Below are 21,713 nucleotides of genomic sequence, written 5' to 3'. Positions count from 1 at the left end.
TAGGCCCACACTTCATATTTTGATATTCTTACATTTTGACAAAGTCAGTAGCTCTGCCTTACTTAAAATGGCATCAATTAAGTGAAGCCATGTGTGCCAGGGAGTGTGGCTTCCAGGTCCTGTCCCCAACGGCGGGCTGCTCACAAGCCATGTGCACTGAGAGTTGGGCACGAGGTGTGACCCGCAGTCAACCCAAAGCCACACATTGCCAAAGGCTGGGCACTGTGTAGGGTTGGCTGACCACGGGTAGTTGGTCATAGAGCCTGGTTACAGGCCCTACAGTGAACCCTATGCCTCACACGGACAAAGGCTTTTCAAAGTGTGGGGTTTCCATTACGTATGGTGGTAAAATATTACTGTATGTAAAAAAAAAGTTGAAATTCACTGAAAAAACTGAAGGCTATAATGATAATATAGTGAGGAAATGTCATATCATAGTTTACATTAAAAACCTTAAACATTCACTGAAAAAACAAAGGTTAAAGCGATGTAATAGTCAGGTGAAAATGTTGGTGCAAACATACCATTTTAAAGAAACAAAACCACTGAAATTCACCAGCTATATTTATCTCAAGTATCTATAACTCATGCCTTGAAATAAATATAACTTGCAACCTCTCCATGCACTGCTAATTACCCCATATATTACATTACTCAAGGCATGATCTATGACATCTCTGATAACATCACTGGAACATCTGTAATGACATCTTTGAAGACAAGACTGTGCATGGCGAGTGAAAGTTTAAGTTACGTTAGGAAAAGAGTTATAGTTACTTGAGATAACTATAACTGGTGAGTCTCAGTAATTTTGTTTGTTGTTGGGTCTGGACAATTGTGCGTCATCAGGCTCTATTGCCAAAATATAGAGCCTGATGACGATGGTGGCGAGACCTGTCGGTGGGGGTCTCACTGCCATCGTAAGCAGTCTTCATGCCACAATAAAACAATGGCAGGCGGTTTGTTGGCGGTTGGAAAGCAGACCGCCATGGTTCCGATGAGCTCAAGGAGCCCATCGGACCGTTGGAGTGGAATCATATCCCTATAATGGTGGTGGTGCCTACCAGGCACCACCAAAGGGATTATGATGTCTGTTTCTGCCTGCCTTTTTCATTGTGGGTAACCTGCCAGGAAAAATCAGGCTGAAAAAGAGTTTCGGGCCCGTGGCAGGCCCCCTTCCTCCCTGGCTCTACGATAATGTGCCTGCCACGTAGTACAGGGATATGTCAGGTGTTTCTATTTTGCATTGCGGCGGCTGCTGCAGCCAGCAGCACCCGCCCCAATGCAACATATAGGCATTGGGACCGCCGTGGGGGCGGTCGCATTGTAATGCCTCTTATGGGACCGTCAACAGCATGTTGGGTGGTCCCTTTTCCAATACGTCCGCCCACCATCGTATTCAGGCCCATTGAGCATAAGGCAATTAGTAAACATCATTTGGTTCTCTCCTACAGGTCAGACGACTCACAATTAAGAAAGTTATTGTTAACTTCAGCCGAGTATACAACTCTGATTTAAATAATAGCTAATATCATGCACCTTCCTCCCAAACCCAAGACACGCTATACATCCTTTTAATCAGTACAGTTTAGACAAGCACTCAACATAACTCTTATGACAGTCACCAACACACTTCAAAAGTCCATAATCTGGAAAATTGGTTTCATCTATTAAGCAGCACTCACCACTCAACAATATCAACAAACATCAACTAGAAACACCTGCAAATTCCCTTTTCATGACAACACACAAAATTACACCTTCATGCACACAGCAGAGCACCCAATCTACATAATTGGCAAAGCTCTAGCCAATTAACAGCACTGTCACATATGACACCAACATACACCCTACAACCACTCCAATAAAACAGCATAAATATACCACACCTCATCATTATTACCTACTTAGATTTTGATTGTGATGCACATACAAAAAGCACTTTACACAGCCAAGCAATTAACAGTTGATCACCTAGCCCAAAGAAAACATGTAAAAACCTCGCAACACAACCCATTCATAAATGTAAGTCACTAAAAACGTTTCTCAAGTTTTAACTAACTTACCTTCATAGGAATCGGTGTTCAGACAAAATATCTAGTACAAAATATTGACTTACCAAAATATCAAGTAAAAAATATCGTGACATGGTACTATCCTCAGCAAGAATATCATTGTCAAGAATATTGAATTTAAGGTAAGCAATATATATATTTTTTTAAATATCGAAGTCATTAATATTGTTTACAAAAATATAGTTGGCTATATTTAGTTTTTTAATTATTGGTATGTATTTTACTATATATTTTAAGTGTATATGATGGAAATATTATGTATAACTAATGTTTTTTTTTAAATATAGTTGTTAAATCTATAGTAGTCATTACATTTATGTGAATACATTTTTTGTGATTTTTTAGTACTATAGGAGGCTGTGGGTTTATAGAGGTATAGGGTGAAAATAAATTTCATTATAATGAATATATAATTATTTTTAACCCCTTCTGTGCTCGCGTTGGCCAACGGCCGACACAAGCACTACATGCTGGGGGCTGCGAATGACCGTTGGCCGACACAGCCCCGCCCACTCCGTCGAACGCCCGCACCATGGCGGAATGTTCGCCGTGGTAAAGGTGTTAAATGAATAAAATGTGTTTAATTGATAAATAATTATGTTAATTGTGCAAATACGTGTTTGTAGTTTAATTTTTATGTGGGGTTGTGGGGTTTATAGGGGTACAGGCTTGGAAGTAATTTAATTTTAATCAATTAATAATTAGTTGTTCATTGATAATAATTATTTAATTTAACATTAAGGGCCTGATGTAGGAAAAATAGAAATACCGTTTTCTTAATACCGAATTTTACCGAATCGGTATTAAGAAATCGGTATTTCCGATGTAGATAAAAAATCGGAAAAAAATACCGAATCGATAATAATCGGTAAAAATTACCGAATCTTTAATACCGATTGGTATTACGATTCCTAAATACCGGATCGGTAAATACTGAATCAGTAATTAAAAAAACACAGCAATTGAAGATTCAGCCAATCGTGTGCATCCACATCACCTCCCAACCAGGAAGTGGCCACACTCATGCAGCTGCAGTGAATCAGAATCTGCTGGATAGGCGGGGAGTGCAGGTGAGAACACAGGAGCAACTGAAAGAACATTTCCTGATTTAAACTGCAGAATGGCCAAAAAGGAAGGTGAAAATGATGGTGCAGAAAGGAAAAGAAAATTAAAATTTAGTGAAAGGGAGCTGGAGGTCCTGATTGAGGAGGTGGCAAGAGAACACACAAAGCTGTTTGGGAAACAGTCACTGCATGTGCCAGAATCCCAGAAGATAAAAATATGGATTGGAATACAGGAAAATGTAAATGCCATTGGAGTGACCCACCGTGAAACAGACATACTCAAGAAAAGGTGGTATGACGTCAGGAGCCTGGCAAAGAAGAAGATGGCCGAAAGGAAAAAACAAGCCAGCCTGACAGGTGGAGGAAGAAATAGAGCACCTGCCCTGACTGCATTGGAACTGCTGGTGGAGTCCACCCTTGAGCCTGAGAGTGTCAGCGGGATTGGGGATGCAGACAGCTCAGCCAGAGCTGGCAACAAACAAGGTAAGACGCATGCACACTAAGCTGCGCCCCCCACTCCCTGACCCCATTCCCCAATGAGGCAGCGTGAATCCCGCTCCAGTACATGTTTTAGTAAACTCCAGCAATGCATTATGGGAGATATAGTCAGTGTAACACCTATCATAACAGTCATCCCACTGAACATAAAGGCATGTACCACACATCAGTGATAAGCAAGCAGAGGACAGTCAGTTAGATTGGCAGACATGAAAATTTATTTTTTTCGAAATGCCATTACTGGTGCAGGTGATGTGGGGGACAGTGAGGAGACAACAAGTTGCAGCAGTGTAACTGAGTCCAGGAGGAGCAGAAGACGTCAAGGTACTGGCACTGGGTTGATTGCCAGTGACAACAGTCTGCAAAGGGAATACAGCAGTGTTGTGCGTGGCCGCAGGAGGTAATGCAAGCCACACTTAGTCTAGCTAACTGGGTGACTTAACCCATGACATCTTTGTAGAGTGTTTACAAAAAGGACTGCCATGTTGAGCCCTTCATGTGGTGGCGCAGTGCCAATATATTAAACTACGTCATTCAAATACAACAACTGGCTGTGTCCCCTTACTTACTCAAAAATTGTTGCGTGTGATCTCAGCCCGTCTTTGTCTCCCATCTGGTGCTGGCACCACTCCTGCTGCGTTGGGCTCTGGCTGTGCAAATTCATCATCATCGTCCTCAGAGTCAGTTAATTCAACGGCTGTACCTTTCTTAGCGGCAAGGTTATGCAGCATAGCACAAATTGAGATGTTTTTGCAGCAGATGATGGGTAGGTACTGACGTGTGCCTCCGCTTTTGTGGAGGCAGAGGAACCTGCTTTTCAATAGTCCAAACGTGTGCTCCACAACGTTGCGTGTTGATTTGTGCACCACATTGTATTGTCTCTCACTTGGGGTTGATGGGTTTAGGTAAGGAGTGAGGATGAATGACCGCACAGCATATACGCTATCACCTAGGTGGGGAAGACAGTGCCATTAGTAACAGTCACCAACACATTCATCTGCAGTATACATCAGGGTGTGTCACAGTGATTTACATAGCAGGTATCCTTCTTCAAATTCTCCCGCAGCCTGGCGTGTGTAGATCCCACTGTTCTGGAAAATGCATGAGTCGTGGGTGCGCCCTGGAAATTTGGCCACATGTCGGTGATTAGGTTGGCTGCATCGCAGTTTACCTGCACATTAATGGAGTAAGTGGATTTTCTGTTTTTGTAGATCTACTCAGTAGCTGCAGGTGGGCAGATTGGAATGTGTGTCCCATCAATGCACCCTTTAACATGCAGGAACTGTGCCTTTTAGTAAAAATCTGTCTTGGTTTTCTGCATTTCCGCCTGTGTGGTTGGGAAGCTTATGTAGTGAAAGAAACAGGACAGGTAACTCTGTGACACAACACCTACCGCAGCTATCACCCCCTGGTAACTGCCAGATGCAAGTAGGTGTAGCCTACAGAGCACCTGCACATGTGGTGATATAGCTTGCACCCTTGGTGTTGAATACTCCAGGAGTGGGTGCAGGTCCCTTATCAGGACCAGGATGGTTTGGGGGTGTAGCCTGTACCTTTCATGGATCTCAGCCTCAGTCAGTTGGAAGAGTGTGATTCGCTGTCTGTGAACGCACTCCTCCCGTCTCCAGATCCTCACTCCTGCTGTCTGTAGCCATAGCCGCCTTGCAATAACATAGAGGGCCACCATAGTGATCACACTGTTGCATTTTGTGGCTGTTTAAATACAGTGCACCTGATTACCACCTGCTTTGAGTCAGTGGTAATTACTGACTCTTAAATACCGAATTTGCGGAAATTCGGTATTACCGAATTTTTCTACATCTCTTTTCTCGTTTTTACTGTTTCTAATTTACCGATTCAGTATTTTGGGGTTCGGTAACTCCGAATCGGTAAATTAGGAATCGGTAATAAGGAATCGGTATTTACCGATTCCTTATTACCGATTCCTTTCCTACATTGGGGATTGCTAAATACCGGTCAGTTACGCTGAAATCTACTGATTTTCGGAATTACCGACCGGTATTTAGCTACCTACATCTTGCCCTAAGTATGTTGTTTTTTTAGGTGCCAGGTGTGGGATTTATAAAGGTACAGGGTGGGGAGTAAATTATTTCAAATTAATTAATAATTAATTGTTAATTAATATTAATTATTTACTTGATAAATAATTTTGTTAATTATGTAACAATTTTTTTGTTTATAAGAGTACAGGGTGGGAAGTAAATTAATTCTAAGAAATATTATTTAGGATAATTAATAATTATTTAATTGATAATTAATGTTGTTATTGTGCAAATAAATATATATATTTTTCATTGTAGGTGTGGTTTGTGGGTTTTGTAGGAGTATATTGTGGGAGGAACATGTTTTGTGTTTTATGTGTTTTGAGTGGAATATTGTGGGAAGTAAATTGTTTATATTTAATTAATTAATATTTTTCCATTAATGATAAAAAAAATTATACAAATTTATGTTGATAGTGTAAATAATTTGCTTTTTAAAGTTAAGTCTTAGGTGCAGGTTGTGAGTTTTTTTTAGGGGTATATGGTGAGAAGTAACTACATTAAAATTATGTAAGAAATATTTTTTGTTAATAAATAATTTGTAAATAAAAATATTTATTTACATTACATTTTTTTGTATTTTAATTATAATATATATTTGTAGTTATTTATGATGTGTATTTAACATTATAATATGTATTTCTTCTATTGATTTTTAATATAAAATATATTTGTATTTTTTTACATATTTAAATGTCATTTGTTTACTATGTTTTTTAAATTTATTTTATTGTGTTGAAGAGAATGTATTTGTTTCTAATGTTGCATTGACTGCAGTGGGAATAGTACATTTACCTCTCCACAGTCCAGCACTTTCCTGAGAATAATAAATTTTACCACTCCGAAATCCAACACTTTCCCTACTTCTGCACTCATTGGAGTGGGATTAGTACATTATTCCTCTCAGCAATCCAATACTTTCCCTACTGTTGACCTGGCTGGAGTGGGAATAATACATTTTACCCCTCCTCAGCCCAACACTTTCCCTACTGTTACACAGACTGGAGTGGCAATAGTATGTTTTACCCCTCCACAACCCAACACTTTCCCTACTGTTGCACTAACTGGAGTGGGACTAGTAAATTTTACCCATACGCAACCCAACATTTTTCCTACTGTTGAACTGAGTGGAGAGGGAATAGTTCATTTTAACCTCACCGCAATGCAACACTTTCTCTACTGTTGTATATAGAGTGTAGTGGAACTTGTACATTTTACACCTCTTGACTATGACACTTTGGGCCCGATTCTGATGCGGGTTGGAAAGCTTCCTGACCGAATCGGTTTGGAAATGGTTTCCGACCCACTCGGGTCGGGAGAGTCCAACTGACGGTGTACATCGCATCCGGATGCTTCCCGATCCGATTTCGTTGGATTCCCATTGACTTCAATGGGAGCATATGTTCCTAACCGCATCATAATTGGGCCATCGGTCGGTAAGACATGTTCCCGATTCCGATTTGGAAGGAGAAAATGTCGTTAGGAGGCCTTCCTAACCGCATCAGAATCCGACCCTATGTGGGAATGTTTTCCCAACCGCATTGGAATCAGGCCCTAAATCTACTCTTGTATGAATTGTGGTGGGACTAGTATATTCATTCATTTTAACATTTTGTAGTTTACTTTATATTGTTTACATTTATATAAATGTTTTTAGCTATTTAAAATTATACTATTTATAATTATTTGTGTTTTTAGCATTTCATTTAGTTTGAGTGAATTCAATTTTTTTATTTGTTGTAGTTTTAATTTGTAAATAAAATGTTTTTTTAAATGTATGTTGTTGGATATATGTGTATATATATATATACATTTTTTATATTATTACATTTAAAAAAGTTTAAATTATAATATAAACTGAAAGTATTAATTTAATAATATTAAATTAGATATATGTAAATAAATATTTATATATATATTAAGTGTTATATTTTCATGAAAGTGATTAAATATATTTTATTTTCGTTAAATTAATATTATTATTAATTTAATTAATGTTTACTATATACGTTTATATGTATTGATATTTTAGACAACTATGGGCAACATTACGATGGCGGGTGGACTTTCCGTAACAGGGGTGCGGCCGTCCGGCTGTGCCGAATATGATGCACCCGCCAAACTGGCAGGCGCATACCGCATATTTTACATTGCGGCTGGCGATGCTGCAAGCAGCACCCGCCGCAATGTAAAAACTGCGTGTGGTGCAAGTGCAGCCACCCACCCCCCAACTCCCTGGGGGCCCGCAACAGGTTCCCAAAGAAAAGACAGCATGCCTTTCTATGGCGTAGTCTCCGCCATGGAAAGGCAATTCACCGCCATCATCCTAATATGGATGGAGGTGCCTGCAAGGCACTGCCACCTTATTACTGCCTACCGGGCAGATTGCCTACCGGCGGAAAACAGTCGGACAGTCTTTCCGTCTGCCTGGGTCCACACTGCCATCGTAATATGGCGGGGTGAAATGATAGGCGGGCGGTGGAGAATGGCGGGCAGATCACCATACGGGCGGTGGCGATCCGCCGGCCATCCTAATGGGCCCCTATGTTAATGACAACTATATTTTTTTCGATATTTTTGTAATTTTAATTATAAGTATAGGAAGTCGATATTTTAAACATCAATATTTTTGACTCGATATTTTTGAGTGTAGATGTTTTGGTAGTTGATATTTTGGGAGTGAATCGAAAGAATTAGTGCAAAATAGTTTAAATTTGGTGGTATAATCTCAAATCAGAGAGACAAGGTTTAAAAATAGCGATAACATTTATATGTGATGCCTATAAAGAATATTGATGCATGTCATTAAAAATAATCTCTTTTTGAGAGACAAAAAAGAACAATAATGTGACAATAGTGGTGAAGCTTTCAAAGCATAGTTCAGATGCAACACGGTTGAACAAATGATCTACAAGGCTTTCCCTACAAGGTCAATCATTGGATGAAATCTTTGAGAAAATCATAAAAGTTACCCACACAAAGTATTCTGCTGACATTAAGATTTTCATATCAAACCTGATAAAAAAAGAACAAACATCACACTGAAATAAATGTATACTTGCAGTTATTTTTGTTGAAGCTACTATCAGACACTTTGTTATTTATCTTGATCTTTCCATCTGTTCATGCCTGCCTCTTCCTGTATTTGAATGACATTTAAGTCTTTTGGGAGCTTTATTTCACGAACAGGACAGGAAGCCTAGTCAGTACAAAAACCTGGACCACCATCGTCGGTTTCAATTCCGACTGGCTGATTATGTAGCAAATACTGCATGCCTTTCCATGGCGGTGTCTCCGCCATGGAAAGGCATGAAATATGCCACATCATAATATGGCTGGCGGTGCCTGCAAGGCACCGCCACCATATTCAGGCCCTTTTCCACCCGGTCGCATATTCGACCGGTGGTAAAGCAGCGGATGGTCTTACCGTCTGCCCCGGAGCCCCTCACCAAAGCGAGGCCAATATGGCGAGGGTGATAGGGGGCCATCCGGTGGGCGGATCGCCACCTCCCGCAATCCTAATTGGGCCCTATGTTTTTCAGAGCCCTTGCTCAATGCCCATGCCCTGCAGCCGTCTCCCCTTCCTAAAACCCATCAGAGTTTTCATAAGTGGCCAATGGAACAAAAATGCTCTTAACTAAATAAAAATAAATGTTGCACAGTATTTCATTTCCTAGACACACACACACACTTGCATTTTCTCTCCTCTGTCACCAACCAGGATATGCAGAAGAGAAAACCTTTTTTAGTGAATAGACTAGAATTCAGCCCACTGTCTTTAACTCATTGTTGCCAAACTATCAGTGTGAATGGGTGTTTCTGAACACTGAAAGTGTATTGTGATAGCTGAGGAATGATCAGTGATAATCATGAATGCAGGATCATAGATGTCGGATGATGGATGAAGGATGTGATGCAGGGATGTCAATGAGTGATAAAGGAAGATGGATGAGGAATTTGAATTAGATATGACAGTTGAGGAACGAGGCGTGATGTAGGAGAAGTAGAGATATAAAATGACGTATGAATATTTAGAGATGATGGATAAGGTATGAAGGATGATGGATGAGGGAAGAGGAGTATAGATGAGCTCTGAGGGATGAGGAGTGAGGGACGATAGGTAAGGGATGAGAAAGAAGGCAGAGAAATTAGGTATGAGGAATAATAGACAAGACATGAAAAGTAGATATAAAAATGAAGTGGGATGGATGAGTGGTGGATGATGCGGTTTAAGAAGTCGGAATAAAAAGTGAAGAATAATGGGACGAATCACACGGAGCACCAGCTTCAACAATCTCAGTTCCAACCAATCCTGTGCATTACTTGTCTTCCTTACTGCTATGGAGAAGCAACATCAAATGGTCCAATGAGATATGGATTGCATTGACTTTGTCTGCAGGGGGCTTGCAGGGTAAAAGGGCGTCCAGATGTACAACCTTGTACTGTAATCCTTGAGTCATTGCTAAGTACACCATTCATTCAGCTCATGGATTCGCTACCTGTACCACACAGCACAAGCACATCACAAATATCACAGACCACTGCCTACAACAAGCACAAAAGGGGAAGGAAAAGATCCCTTAAGGCTGGAAAGGCCTCCCACTCCACATCATAGCCTCCTCTCTTCTTCAGTTCCACAAGAAGTTGAAGACCTGTCTTTTCAATTAACCACCCTTTCATAGGCACGTCTAGGCACACACATCTGTGTCTGCAGGGGGCTTGCAGGGTAAAAGGGCGTCCAGATGTACAACCTTGTACTGTAATCCTTGAGTCATTGCTAAGTACACCATTCATTCAGCTCATGGATTCGCTACCTGTACCACACAGCACAAGCACATCACAAATATCACAGACCACTGCCTACAACAAGCACAAAAGGGGAAGGAAAAGATCCCTTAAGGCTGGAAAGGCCTCCCACTCCACATCATAGCCTCCTCTCTTCTTCAGTTCCACAAGAAGTTGAAGACCTGTCTTTTCAATTAACCACCCTTTCATAGGCACGTCTAGGCACACACATCTGTTCAGCACAAGGATACTTTAGCGGGTGATAGTGCTCTTTACCAATAAACATAATGTAACTTCCCAGTTATGATGTATTTCACATATTTTCTAGAAACGGGCCAGTAAACCCCTCACCTGCACTAAATATTCAGCCACCACAAACTGTCATTCTCACCACAGCCTGGTAAGCAAGGGGGTTCATCTGTTATCGTCTAATACTGGGGGAAGCAAGGCCTACGTCCCCTATCCAAACAAGCATTGGCAGAGCCGATAGGGCTCACCTTCAAAAGGAAAGTGCTCACTTATTGGGTATGCCATTGTGTTTCTGCATTGGTACTCCTTGCATATATATATTTGTAATTTACTGTTCTAAAATGGCATTAGGCCAGCCAAAAACCGTAACTTAAAAAAAAACACACAAAAAAACGCAAAACTGCTGCCAGTAGTCACAATGTAGATGAATGCATGCCTGTGATAGCCATTTTGGAACACTGAAAAAAAGGATTTTCACCATTTAAAGATGCCTGCCCGTATGCATGCGTGCCTCCCTCATAACGCACTGGCAGTCATTTTGCCACTTTCAGGGGCATATTATCAAGGGGGTTTATCTCTGCTTTTTTGGCTTTAAAAGCCAAGAAAGCGGAGATAAAATTATCTCCCTATTACCTAGCTGTCGCTAACACCAGTTAGCGACAGCTAGTAGGAGATAGCGACCATCTTGGGCCCCACTTTGCATGTCAGTGATATTTATCACTAATGACATGCAAAGTGGGCGTGCCAAGATGTTAGCGACTGAAAACAGTCGCTAACATCGCTATCTCCAATTACCAACTTTTGGAGATATTCGCGCTAAGCGCGAATATCTCCAAAAGGTAACACCTGCCCTGAGCAGTTCCTAGCCATGTTATCCAATGGGAGGTGGATAACATGGCTAAGAGCATTAGCTCGGTAATGCATGAATATCGCTGACTTTTCAGCGATATTCATGCATTTGGCGATTTTTATCGCATTTGCGATAAACCTTGGTAATACCAAGGTTTATTTGCGGTAAAAATCGCCGCAGCTCTGCGGTAAAGTTTTGTCTCTAACCAAGCAATAGCGATAATTATCACTATTGCTTGGTAATATGCCCCTCAATTTACAGTTCCAGCATGACAAATGAGCGTTTAAGAATAGTAATTAAAAACAAACACACAATTAAACAGGCAGGCTGGTAGCTGTTGGGAGCTACCAGGACCTCAATGGAAAAATTGTAATAAAAAAAAAAGCAGTGCAGGAAGTGTGTGTGGGGGGGGGGCAACAGATGAGGAAGTGAGAGACCCAGCAGTAATGTGCTGATGCAGCAGCAGTGTGCAGATGACAGACCCTTGCAGAAAAACAGTAATACAAAAAATCCAAGATAAACAAAGTATGTTCCAGGTATCTGTCCTTTGAAATCAGAATTATCCAGTCTATATAATCTTAGCAAAAGTAAGTGTTTGCAGCAGTGCTTAATTTAATGTGCGCTGGAGTTAAAGACGGTGGGTACGGCGCCTATTTTTTGTCATCAGACTTTGATCCAGGAAAAGAGAGCGATAATTGCAGAAAGGAACAAAAAACAAGTAAACGTGTTTAAGATTATTATCATTGTGTGCACTAGGAAAGTGTAAAGCCCAGTCTCAGACCGAGCTCCCATAAAGAGCACAAAACAACTGTATTTTACAACCAAAATAGAGAAAAGGAAACAAAAGACCCTTGGCAGGGTGGTTTAGTTTTATTTTACCTGTATTTATATAAAAACGTAAACAACGGACGATCGCTGGCTTTCTCCCTCTGATAGGGAACCATGACATCTGTGGCTCAACCCAGAAGCATGTGCACAGTATGAATTAAAAACATGAGAAAATGACCAAATTGAAGTCTTGACTTTTTGATAAAACGGAGGAGGGGGCAATGACAGTGAACAATGTCGAAAGTTTATTTAAAAATAGCCCCAATATGAAAATTAAACAGAGAACACAAAATAATGGAATAAACAATTTTACAATGGCTGATGACATATACGACAGCTATTGGAGCAACTCTAACTAAATATTGGAGAAATATACGAAGGTAACCAAAATAAAAAAATATCAATTTGGTAAATGCCAGTTTTACTACATAAATCACAACCAGAAGAGATAGAATCAGTTTGTGCAATTGAAATGGAAACTGTGAATCGTATTCCGCACTTAAATGCATCTAATGGCCTCTTGTCAGAATCAAAACATGATATATTTACAGATAGGTGGTCTTCGTGAGATCTAAAGTAGAAGTGTGAGCAGCACTACTACTAATGATAACTACACTTCTTCCCTGACTTCTCTTTTTGTTTCCGTACCTTCCAAAGCCTCTCTGAAACCCCCAAAACAGGAAATGCAAGAATGGTATTATGGGCCTATTTAAAAGTAGTAGGCACTGTAAACTATATTGTGATACAATTACCCCTAATTTCAATTCAAGATTAAAAAAAAAAACAACAACATGAAAAAGAAAAAAAATTAATGATGTAAATTTTTGGGGAAAATATTGAAAGCTGGAGTTGTTTTAAAAGTGAGTAAAATAAATATGACTCATTTGATTTGACAAAGTAAAAATAGGACAAGAGTCTGCCAAATATTCTGATTGTGTCAAAAGATTTTAATACCTGGCCTTGCTTAACTTCTCATAATGAGACAAAAATAAAGGAATCACGTGTGGCTGGTATTTTGGTATGTAGAAAGAAGAGGAGAGGCATGTGTACTCCAGAATTTTGTATATCCGCAGTATCAATGAATTCTCTCAGATTCAGCCGTATGTCATGTTCGTGGGAAGACCAGGTGGCAACCTATTTCTAGTGCCTACTTCTGTGTTTTTGTTTGTACCTATATTGAGACCCAGAAAATAGCCATCGTGAATGATTCAGTACCAAAGGTCACAACGTTAGCCAGGGTTTTGGCCATAATGTCATGGAGCCAGGATGACAAGGCTCTCTACATAGTAAAAGTCCCTCCTACTGGAGAGCTCAATAGCCTTCAAGCCGCGTGCAGCCAATTTGCTTTGTTGCGAACCAAGGGCAGATTTTTCTCTTGAAAGCATACCTGAATGAATGTGTCAATTGCTCTTTATCGGAGGAAGTACGTTGCTATAATCACAAGATTAGACCCACGCACCATGTTGAGCTTTGTATTTAGAAGCAGGAAGTGGTTGAGTTTGGAATGCATCTGGAGACCAGTGGCTGACTAGGGCTGGTACAACAGAGCAGATTTACTAATCCAAACTCACTTTTCTCCCTTTGATCACTGCAGCAAATGTCCATTTCCAGCACACCGCCGAGCTCATCAACCACTTGATCCTAGCCGATGCCAATGTCACATCCAAGGTACAGTACTAAGGCTTCATTCGGTACCCAAGGGTGAGCATTTTAACATTGCTTCCATTGTTTCAGATTAAGGGCCCATTGGGCTAACTGTTTTTAAGCCTTGACTAACAGCCACATGCTTTGCTGCTGCGAGGGGTATTGTATACTGTAAGGGGCTTGGAGCCCTACCGTTACTTATCATTTGCTTGATTGATTGTTGTCCTTCTTTTTAGCTGCCGCCTCATTGGCCACCGTATGCCTCATGTCACTTCCTTTTATTTCTCCGAAACGTGGACCAAGTACTAATTGATTTAATCTGATCAGTGTCCTTCGCTGTCTTTCCACTGCTCCCGCTATGATTAAGGGTACTTCCATTTCCATGCTACTTCTTCGGGTTGCTTTAACTTCCACCCTACAGGTTAGTTTTTGAGTTTCCACCATTTGTTTTTAATTCAGTGCTACCTTTTTCAGCACCAAACAAATGGCACAAAATATTAAAGCAGTTTGAGACTTTTATAGTTCAGCGCTTTCTTTTAGATCACCAAACAAGTAACATTGAATAGAGGCTTTTTAAAGTGTGTCAATTTTGAGCCGTACTGCAGCTTCTCAATTTCTCCTTAAAACCTATGCCCTCAGTCTATAAGTATTCTGTTTCTTCTCTGAGCATACACAGTATGTGTCTAATTAAAGAGCTTCAGTTTTGTGCAGCGTAGAAACTGCCCACTTTCTCCTCAAAACCTGTGCCTAAGTCCTCATTCTCATCTGCATTCGACCAAAAGCGATTGCAAGTGCCCAACGTCAAGGGAGAAGCCAGAAAATTAAAATATCCCCTTTTTTATCCAATCCTCGAATGCTGTTAAGTCAGCAAAGTGAGTAAACTCCACCCACGCTAGATGAGGTCCCTTAATACAGCCTTCTGTTCACCTATTTCTCCATCCTTTAGGCCACTCATGTATCCTATCTATCCATCTTTTCATGCTTCCACCAATACATCCATCTTTTCACTATTCCATCCATCCATCCTCTCATCATTACAGTCTTACGTCCATCCTTCTACTCACACTTCCAACCATTCCTCCATACTTTTACCCATTCATTCATTTTCATCCATCCACCAATCCACCCTCCTTTTATCAATCCAGCAGTTCATCCTTTCACCCTTCCGTCCAGCCGTCTATTCATCCATCCACCCATTCATCCAGCCTTTCATCATTGCAAACACTTTCTTTCGCCCACCCATGCAAATCTTGCATTCATCCTTTCATCCACAGTTCCTTCCTTATTTTCATATGTCCTTCCTTTTGCTCTTCTTTACAAACCTCTCTCCCACTCTCTCTTTCATTCCCTCTCCATTTCACTAAATTTCTTTGTTGCTGTTCACTCCTGATCACTGTGCTGTTTCTCGTTTTCCTTTACATTTGATTTTTTAATAGCTGTTGTCTGCAGAGATGCATCCAGGACAGGGTCATAAATAACTATGATAGTCAATACCACACCCTTCATAAGCTGTGAAGGAGAGGGGTTCACGACCCCACTGCCCCACATTCATATGCACCTAGGTGCAAAAGATGTAGCCTAACTGCCATAGCTACACTACTCTCACACTACTCAATCTACTCACTTCACTCCACTCCACTCCAATCTACCACACTCCACTCAACCTACCCCACTGCACTACAATTTACCCCATTGCACTCTGCTCCAATTTACCCCACTCCACTCCATTCTAACCCACACCACTCCTCTCCAATCTATCCTACTCCAATCCAATGTATCCCACCCACCCAACTCCAATATACCCCACTCCACTACAGTTTATCCCACTCCACTCCAATTTACCCACTTCAATCTACACCACTCAACTCCAATCTACCCCAATCCACCCCACTCCACCTCAGTGAACCTCACTCCACTCTATTCCAATCTACTCCACTCCAATCTACCCCAAATTACTCCACTCCACTCCACTCTGTCCCAATCAAATCACTCCAAACTAAAAGCCCATCTGATCTAACACACTCCACTCCAATCTATCCCACTCCACTCCACTAGACCCCACCCCAATCTATTCCAATAGAATCTCCCCCAATCCACTCTACAGCAATCTACACCACTCCACTCAAATCTACTGCAATCTACCCACCTTAATTTCATATGCACAAATGTAGCCTAACTGCCACAGTGAAACACCACTCCACTCCAATCTAACCCACTCCTCTCCTTTCCAGCCTATCCCAGTCTACCCCACTCCACTTCATTCCAATCTGCCACACTCCACTTCACTTCACTCTAATCTACCTCAATCTACAGCACTCCACTACAATCTACCCCACTCCACTCCACTCCAACGCACCCCAGTATACCCCACTCCACTCCATTCCAAACTTCCAGAATCCACTCCAATCTACCTCAATCTACTCTAATCCAATACAATCTACCCCACTTCACTCCAGTATACCTCACTTTACCCCACTCCCATTCAATCTACTCATGTCATCCCCAATCTACCCCAATTCACTCCACTCCAAACTACCCCACTCTACTCCAGTCTACCTCAACCTACCAAACTCCACTGCAATCTGCCCTAGTCTACCCCACTCCAATCTACCCCATCCCACTCCACTAGAATCTAATCAATCTATTTCACTCCAATCTGCCACAATATACCCCACTCCAAACTACTTCATTCCAATCCACCCCACTCTACTCCAGTCTAACTCAATCCTACCCTCTAGAGTCCCCCAATTTACTCCACTCCACTCTACCCCAATCTACCCTACTCCATCCTCTCCAATCTATCCCACTTCACTCAATCTCACCCACTCAACTACAATCTACTCCATTCCACGTCAATCTGCTCCACTCCACCCAATCTACTCTACTCCACACAAATGCACAGAAATCCACCCACTCCACCACACTCCAATCTACCTGACTACAACTCCACCCAATCTACCCCATTTCAATTGATCCCTACCCTACCCACTCCAATCTACTCCACTCCAATCTAATCCAATCTACCTTAATCAACTCCTCTCTACCCCTCTACACTCTACCACATCCTACCGCACTCCACTGCATTCCACTCCGACCTACCCTAACCTACTTCACTCCACCTCACTCCACGCCAACCTTCTCCACTGCACCTCAATCTACACAATTCCATCCCAGTCTACCCCACTCCAACCCAATTTCCTCCAATCTACCCCAATCCACCCCACTCCAATCTACCCAATCACACTCTACCCCACTCCAATCTACTTCACTTCAATCAAACCCACTCCACTCCACTCTGCTACAATCTACCCCATTTCACTACAATCTATCCCATTCCACTCCAATTTACTTTATGTTGCTCCAATTTATCCCACTCCACTCCAACACTACTCCAATATATTGCAACATACCCCACTGCAATTTAAATCAATCTACTCCACTACAATCTGCCCCATTCCACCCCAATCTACTCCTCTCCACTCTAATATACCCTAAACTACCCCAATCTACCCCACTCTACCCATTCTACTCCACTCCATTCCACTCCAACCTACCGCACTTCATCCTACCCCAATCTACCCCACTGCAATCTTCCCAGTCTACCCTACCCCAACCTACTCCACGCCTACCCTTTCCACCCCACTCCACTAAGTGTTGCCATGGTAAGCAGCAGCCACACTGGTCTGCAACATGGCTAAAACACATTGCTGAAACCAACAGCTCTTGCATAGATGAGACCTATTGGCTTTGCAAAATGCTAGTTGTAATCTTTCTTGAATATGAGAGTTCTTTTGGTGTCCATTTTTAATCTCTGGAAAAATACATTCGACCCTCTACCCACAAATTGGGACACCTCTGCACAGCAACCTTACTGTGAAGAAACCAACACTGAAGAGAGAATGGGTGGTCCGGGCAGGCTCATTGAGGCCCTCATTTACAAGAGGTCTGCATCGCTGGAGCATCACTTTTAATGATGCTCTGGTGGCACAGGCCTTCCAATCATATTTAGGAGGCCACGACAAGCCACTCTGTGTTGCTTTTCTAATGGACTCGAAGATATGGTCTAAGGCAACACAGAGCAAGTTGCTGCATTGACTCACACTGCCTTGGGGAGGCATGCCATGGGTCTTGCAGTGGGTCTTCCAACTCAACACCCATGGTTTTTGACACATTCCCAGATTTACAACATAGCGTAAATCTGGGAATGTGTCAAAACCCTGCACCTCCACCAGGGTGGTGTAGCAGTTGTTTTTGTGTTGGAAGGTGTCCCTTTCTGCACAAAAACAACCTGATTTCAATGCAGGCACTCTTGAGCCATGGTGCAAAGGTGCCTGCATTGGCTCTAGACAGCCATCTGTGCACTAGCACAGTTTAAGAGGACAGGAATGCACGAAATCTCATAGATATGACACATTCCTACCTTTTGTTTGAACGCAAGGCAGCGCAGCAAAGTGACATGCAGCGCTGCCCTACCGTCAAATTGTTTTAAATGAGGCTCTCAATCTTTTGCTTCTCTGAGAAAATTCACCAATATTTCTACCATTGTTTCAAAACAAGGTGGACAGGAGCCGCCAACTACTAACAACAAGCCACCAAGAACAAACAAGACAATAGCAATTTCGAAACCAACATATCATGTAGAGACAAAGTGGATTTTAACCCATACTACTGTAGACAACACGTCTGCCCTGGAAGTAAATTTGACTACCCTATTAGACTGTTTACAGATATTCCCTTGAACAGGATACTGCATGACAGGCCAGTGAAACATTGTATGAGGGTTGCTTGAGGTTTCATTTTTAAACATTTAGGGCCTGATTAGGATGTTGGTCGGAACTAAACCTCCTGACTCCTTGTCGGAATCTATTCCGACTGACTCGAAGTCGGATGTTCCGACCGGCCGATTATGATGCTTCCGAACACCGTTTGTAAAGTCTCCCATTGACTTCAATGGGAGCCTGTGTTCCGACGACCACTTGGGCTCCCATTGAAAAAAGGGGTGGTTTCGGAAAACCTTGCACCCTGTGGCGGCCACCCCACAGTGCCTGTCACACTGTGAATGGTTCTACAGGGGGATCCCTTGGGTACCTCACGGGCTCCAACCTGAGGCCCCAGTATGAAGGAGGGCCTGCTAGGGGCCCCCAAAGTCAGTTTCTGACAGCCTTTTAGTGTCGGACGGTCCAAGTTGGAAAGGTTGTCCGAACCTGATATCTTAATACGTTGGTTGGAAACGTAGTATGTAGAGCTCGACGATTCGGCTTCAACCAACTCAGACTTTCCTAATGCCTGTTGGAACTGATTCAGAATGACCGAAAGGTTACCTTTCCATCATAATCGATCGGTCGGAAATGTTTTCTACTGACCAATTACGATGGATTCCAACAAGGTTTAGTGAAATCCGAATGCCGTTTGGAGCCTTTCCGACCAACATCGTAATCAGGCCCATAGCCTCTCATGGTGGCCCAGTAACTGGTGTGCTATTTTTTGTACCTGTAAAAGTCCGGCTTTGCTGAATCAAATTGGCTGGGTACTGCACCAGAATCTGCATGTCCCGTTAAATATTGGACATTTCCCCCCCAAAAACATCAACAGGTTTTGCTATAAAAAAATATTGAGATATGTGCAGTAGCAGCATATACCACATGTATCATGATTATTTTGGCTGCTTATAATCAGGGCCCATATTTTGAGGTATTTATGAAGGAGATGTTTTTAATGAAAAGTGGCTCTTTATGTGGAAGCCCAGAAGTTTTGTACCACAGAGGAAAGTGTTTTTGTTCCATTTATAAGACTCATGTTTGCTTTTGTGGTATTTGTTGCTATTTATCAGTGGGCCGCTTTTGGAGGTTCGCAAACACCAAATATGACAATTTAAGAAAATGTTCACAACAGCCAGTATTTCCTCCTAGAAATGAACACATTTTATATTTAGTAATGCGGCAAAAAATAATTAATGATAATTACACCAATTTTACAAAGAGGAGAGAAAACGTGTCCTCAATGTAGATCTAAAATTTAGCGCAATGATGTTCAGATTGTGTCGACGGTGGGACATCCAACCCTATAACTACTCTGTAGTTATAGTTAGGTCAGAGTTTCCATAGGAAGAACGTTTTTTGTTTTGCTAATAACTTTGGCGCTGTTTGACAAATTTTTACAAAACTTTCCCAAACAGTTCACCCAACTCAGCTCCTTCCTTGAATGTTTCTAGGTGTTCTGTCAAGCGGGACTGAGAAAAGGGGTCAGTCTCAAAATGCTATTCCCCCATGCAATTTCCCTAGGTACTTTTGAATGGCGATACACAGAAAACGGCTGAACAGAATTACACAACATTTAGCAGTAAGCAAGATATTTACCGATTAAGTTTTCTTTTTGTGATGTGGTGTACATCTGTTCAGCTGTTTTTAAGAAATTAAGGTTAGAAAAATAGACATATCTGGATGGTTGGTCCCAGGGCACTTCAGCAGGTGTCCCTTGGGATTGCAAATTCAAAAAATGAAGCATTCCCATTGGTCGTAATCAGCATGATCCTGGGGCACCCAGTGGTCCTGTGGAAACAAGCAATCTCATTGGCTAGCTGTAATATGAAAGAAAAACTTCTACCCAACATTACAGGACACAGGGACTTGGTCTATGTACCCTGAAAATGAATATTAAAGTTAGTAGAGGGGCAGGGTAAAGGTACCCTGGCCCCATGGCTGTTATGAGGGGGGGGGGGGGTCATAAAATAAATTGAAAACATTCAACCCATCTGCCTCTCTGGGCTCTTGTGTGACATTTTTGCAGCTCTCAGGAGAATCACATGGGACCAAGTGCTGCACACAAACCCCTATTCCACAAGAGTGGCTTGACCACCTGCGGGGTTGAGCGAAGGACCTGGCCAAAGGCCTCAAGGCCATACGTGGCAGAGGACTTTGAGTTTAAAAAAAGAAATTCACTGAAAAAAAAAAAGATTAAAGTGATATTGTAGATAGGTATGGTAATAAGATGTTACTTTACTTTAATACAAAAACAGAAATTCATTGGAAAAACGAAAGATCAAAGAAATGCTATAGTAAGACATTAACTGAATAATCACAGGTTAAAGTGACGTTGTAGTTATGTGAAAATGTCAGTCATAATGTCACGTAAATGTAAAAACACGTCGAAATTTACCCGCTACAGGTTACTAAGCTAACTGTAATTTGCTCTCCCCACCATACACTTATGACCTCAGATATCACATCACTTGCAACATATTCAATGTCATCATTACTAATATAAGTCATGAGATATCATATGGTATCATTGGTGACATAAATGATGAAATCATTGCTGGCATCTTCAAACCTATTGAGGTTCAAATTACACTATTAAACCAGTACAGGATTTCAGATATGAAATTAGGTGCTAAATTGGCACAGAATCATGTATCGCATAAATGCCATTTACACACACAAGCTCCCTTAGATGAACTAAGGTCCTCCTGCACACAGCCTTTGCCCCGTTTGAAACACCTTGTGGACAGTCAAACTGGTGCGCAATCATCCAGACAAGAGTGGACAAGCCTGTACTGCTCATGTTTTATGCCCTGTAAACAACACTTCACAGAGAACCCACTCTGTCCAGATGCCCAAACACAAGTATGTGGCCAAGCCCCTACTACACACAGCCTTTG

General features: G+C 41.7%; 1 protein-coding gene across 1 annotated transcript in view; it reads left to right on the top strand.

Moving 5' to 3' along the window:
- Positions 1-21,713, top strand: part of LOC147748202 (inactive dipeptidyl peptidase 10-like) — a 508,957-nt gene that overhangs the window by 470,551 nt on the left and 16,693 nt on the right. Inside the window, exon 25 of the mRNA XM_086959116.1 lies at positions 14,007-14,080. Within this exon, the coding sequence (XP_086815242.1) occupies positions 14,007-14,080 (74 nt within the window). The remainder of the gene's footprint in view (positions 1-14,006; positions 14,081-21,713) is intronic.

Source organism: Lissotriton vulgaris, chromosome 1_1, assembly GCF_964263255.1.
Source record: "Lissotriton vulgaris chromosome 1_1, aLisVul1.2, whole genome shotgun sequence".
In the NCBI taxonomy this organism is placed as follows: Eukaryota; Metazoa; Chordata; class Amphibia; order Caudata; family Salamandridae; genus Lissotriton; species Lissotriton vulgaris.
Note: the sequence above shows the minus strand (reverse complement) of the source record. Positions and strands in the feature narration are given on the sequence as shown.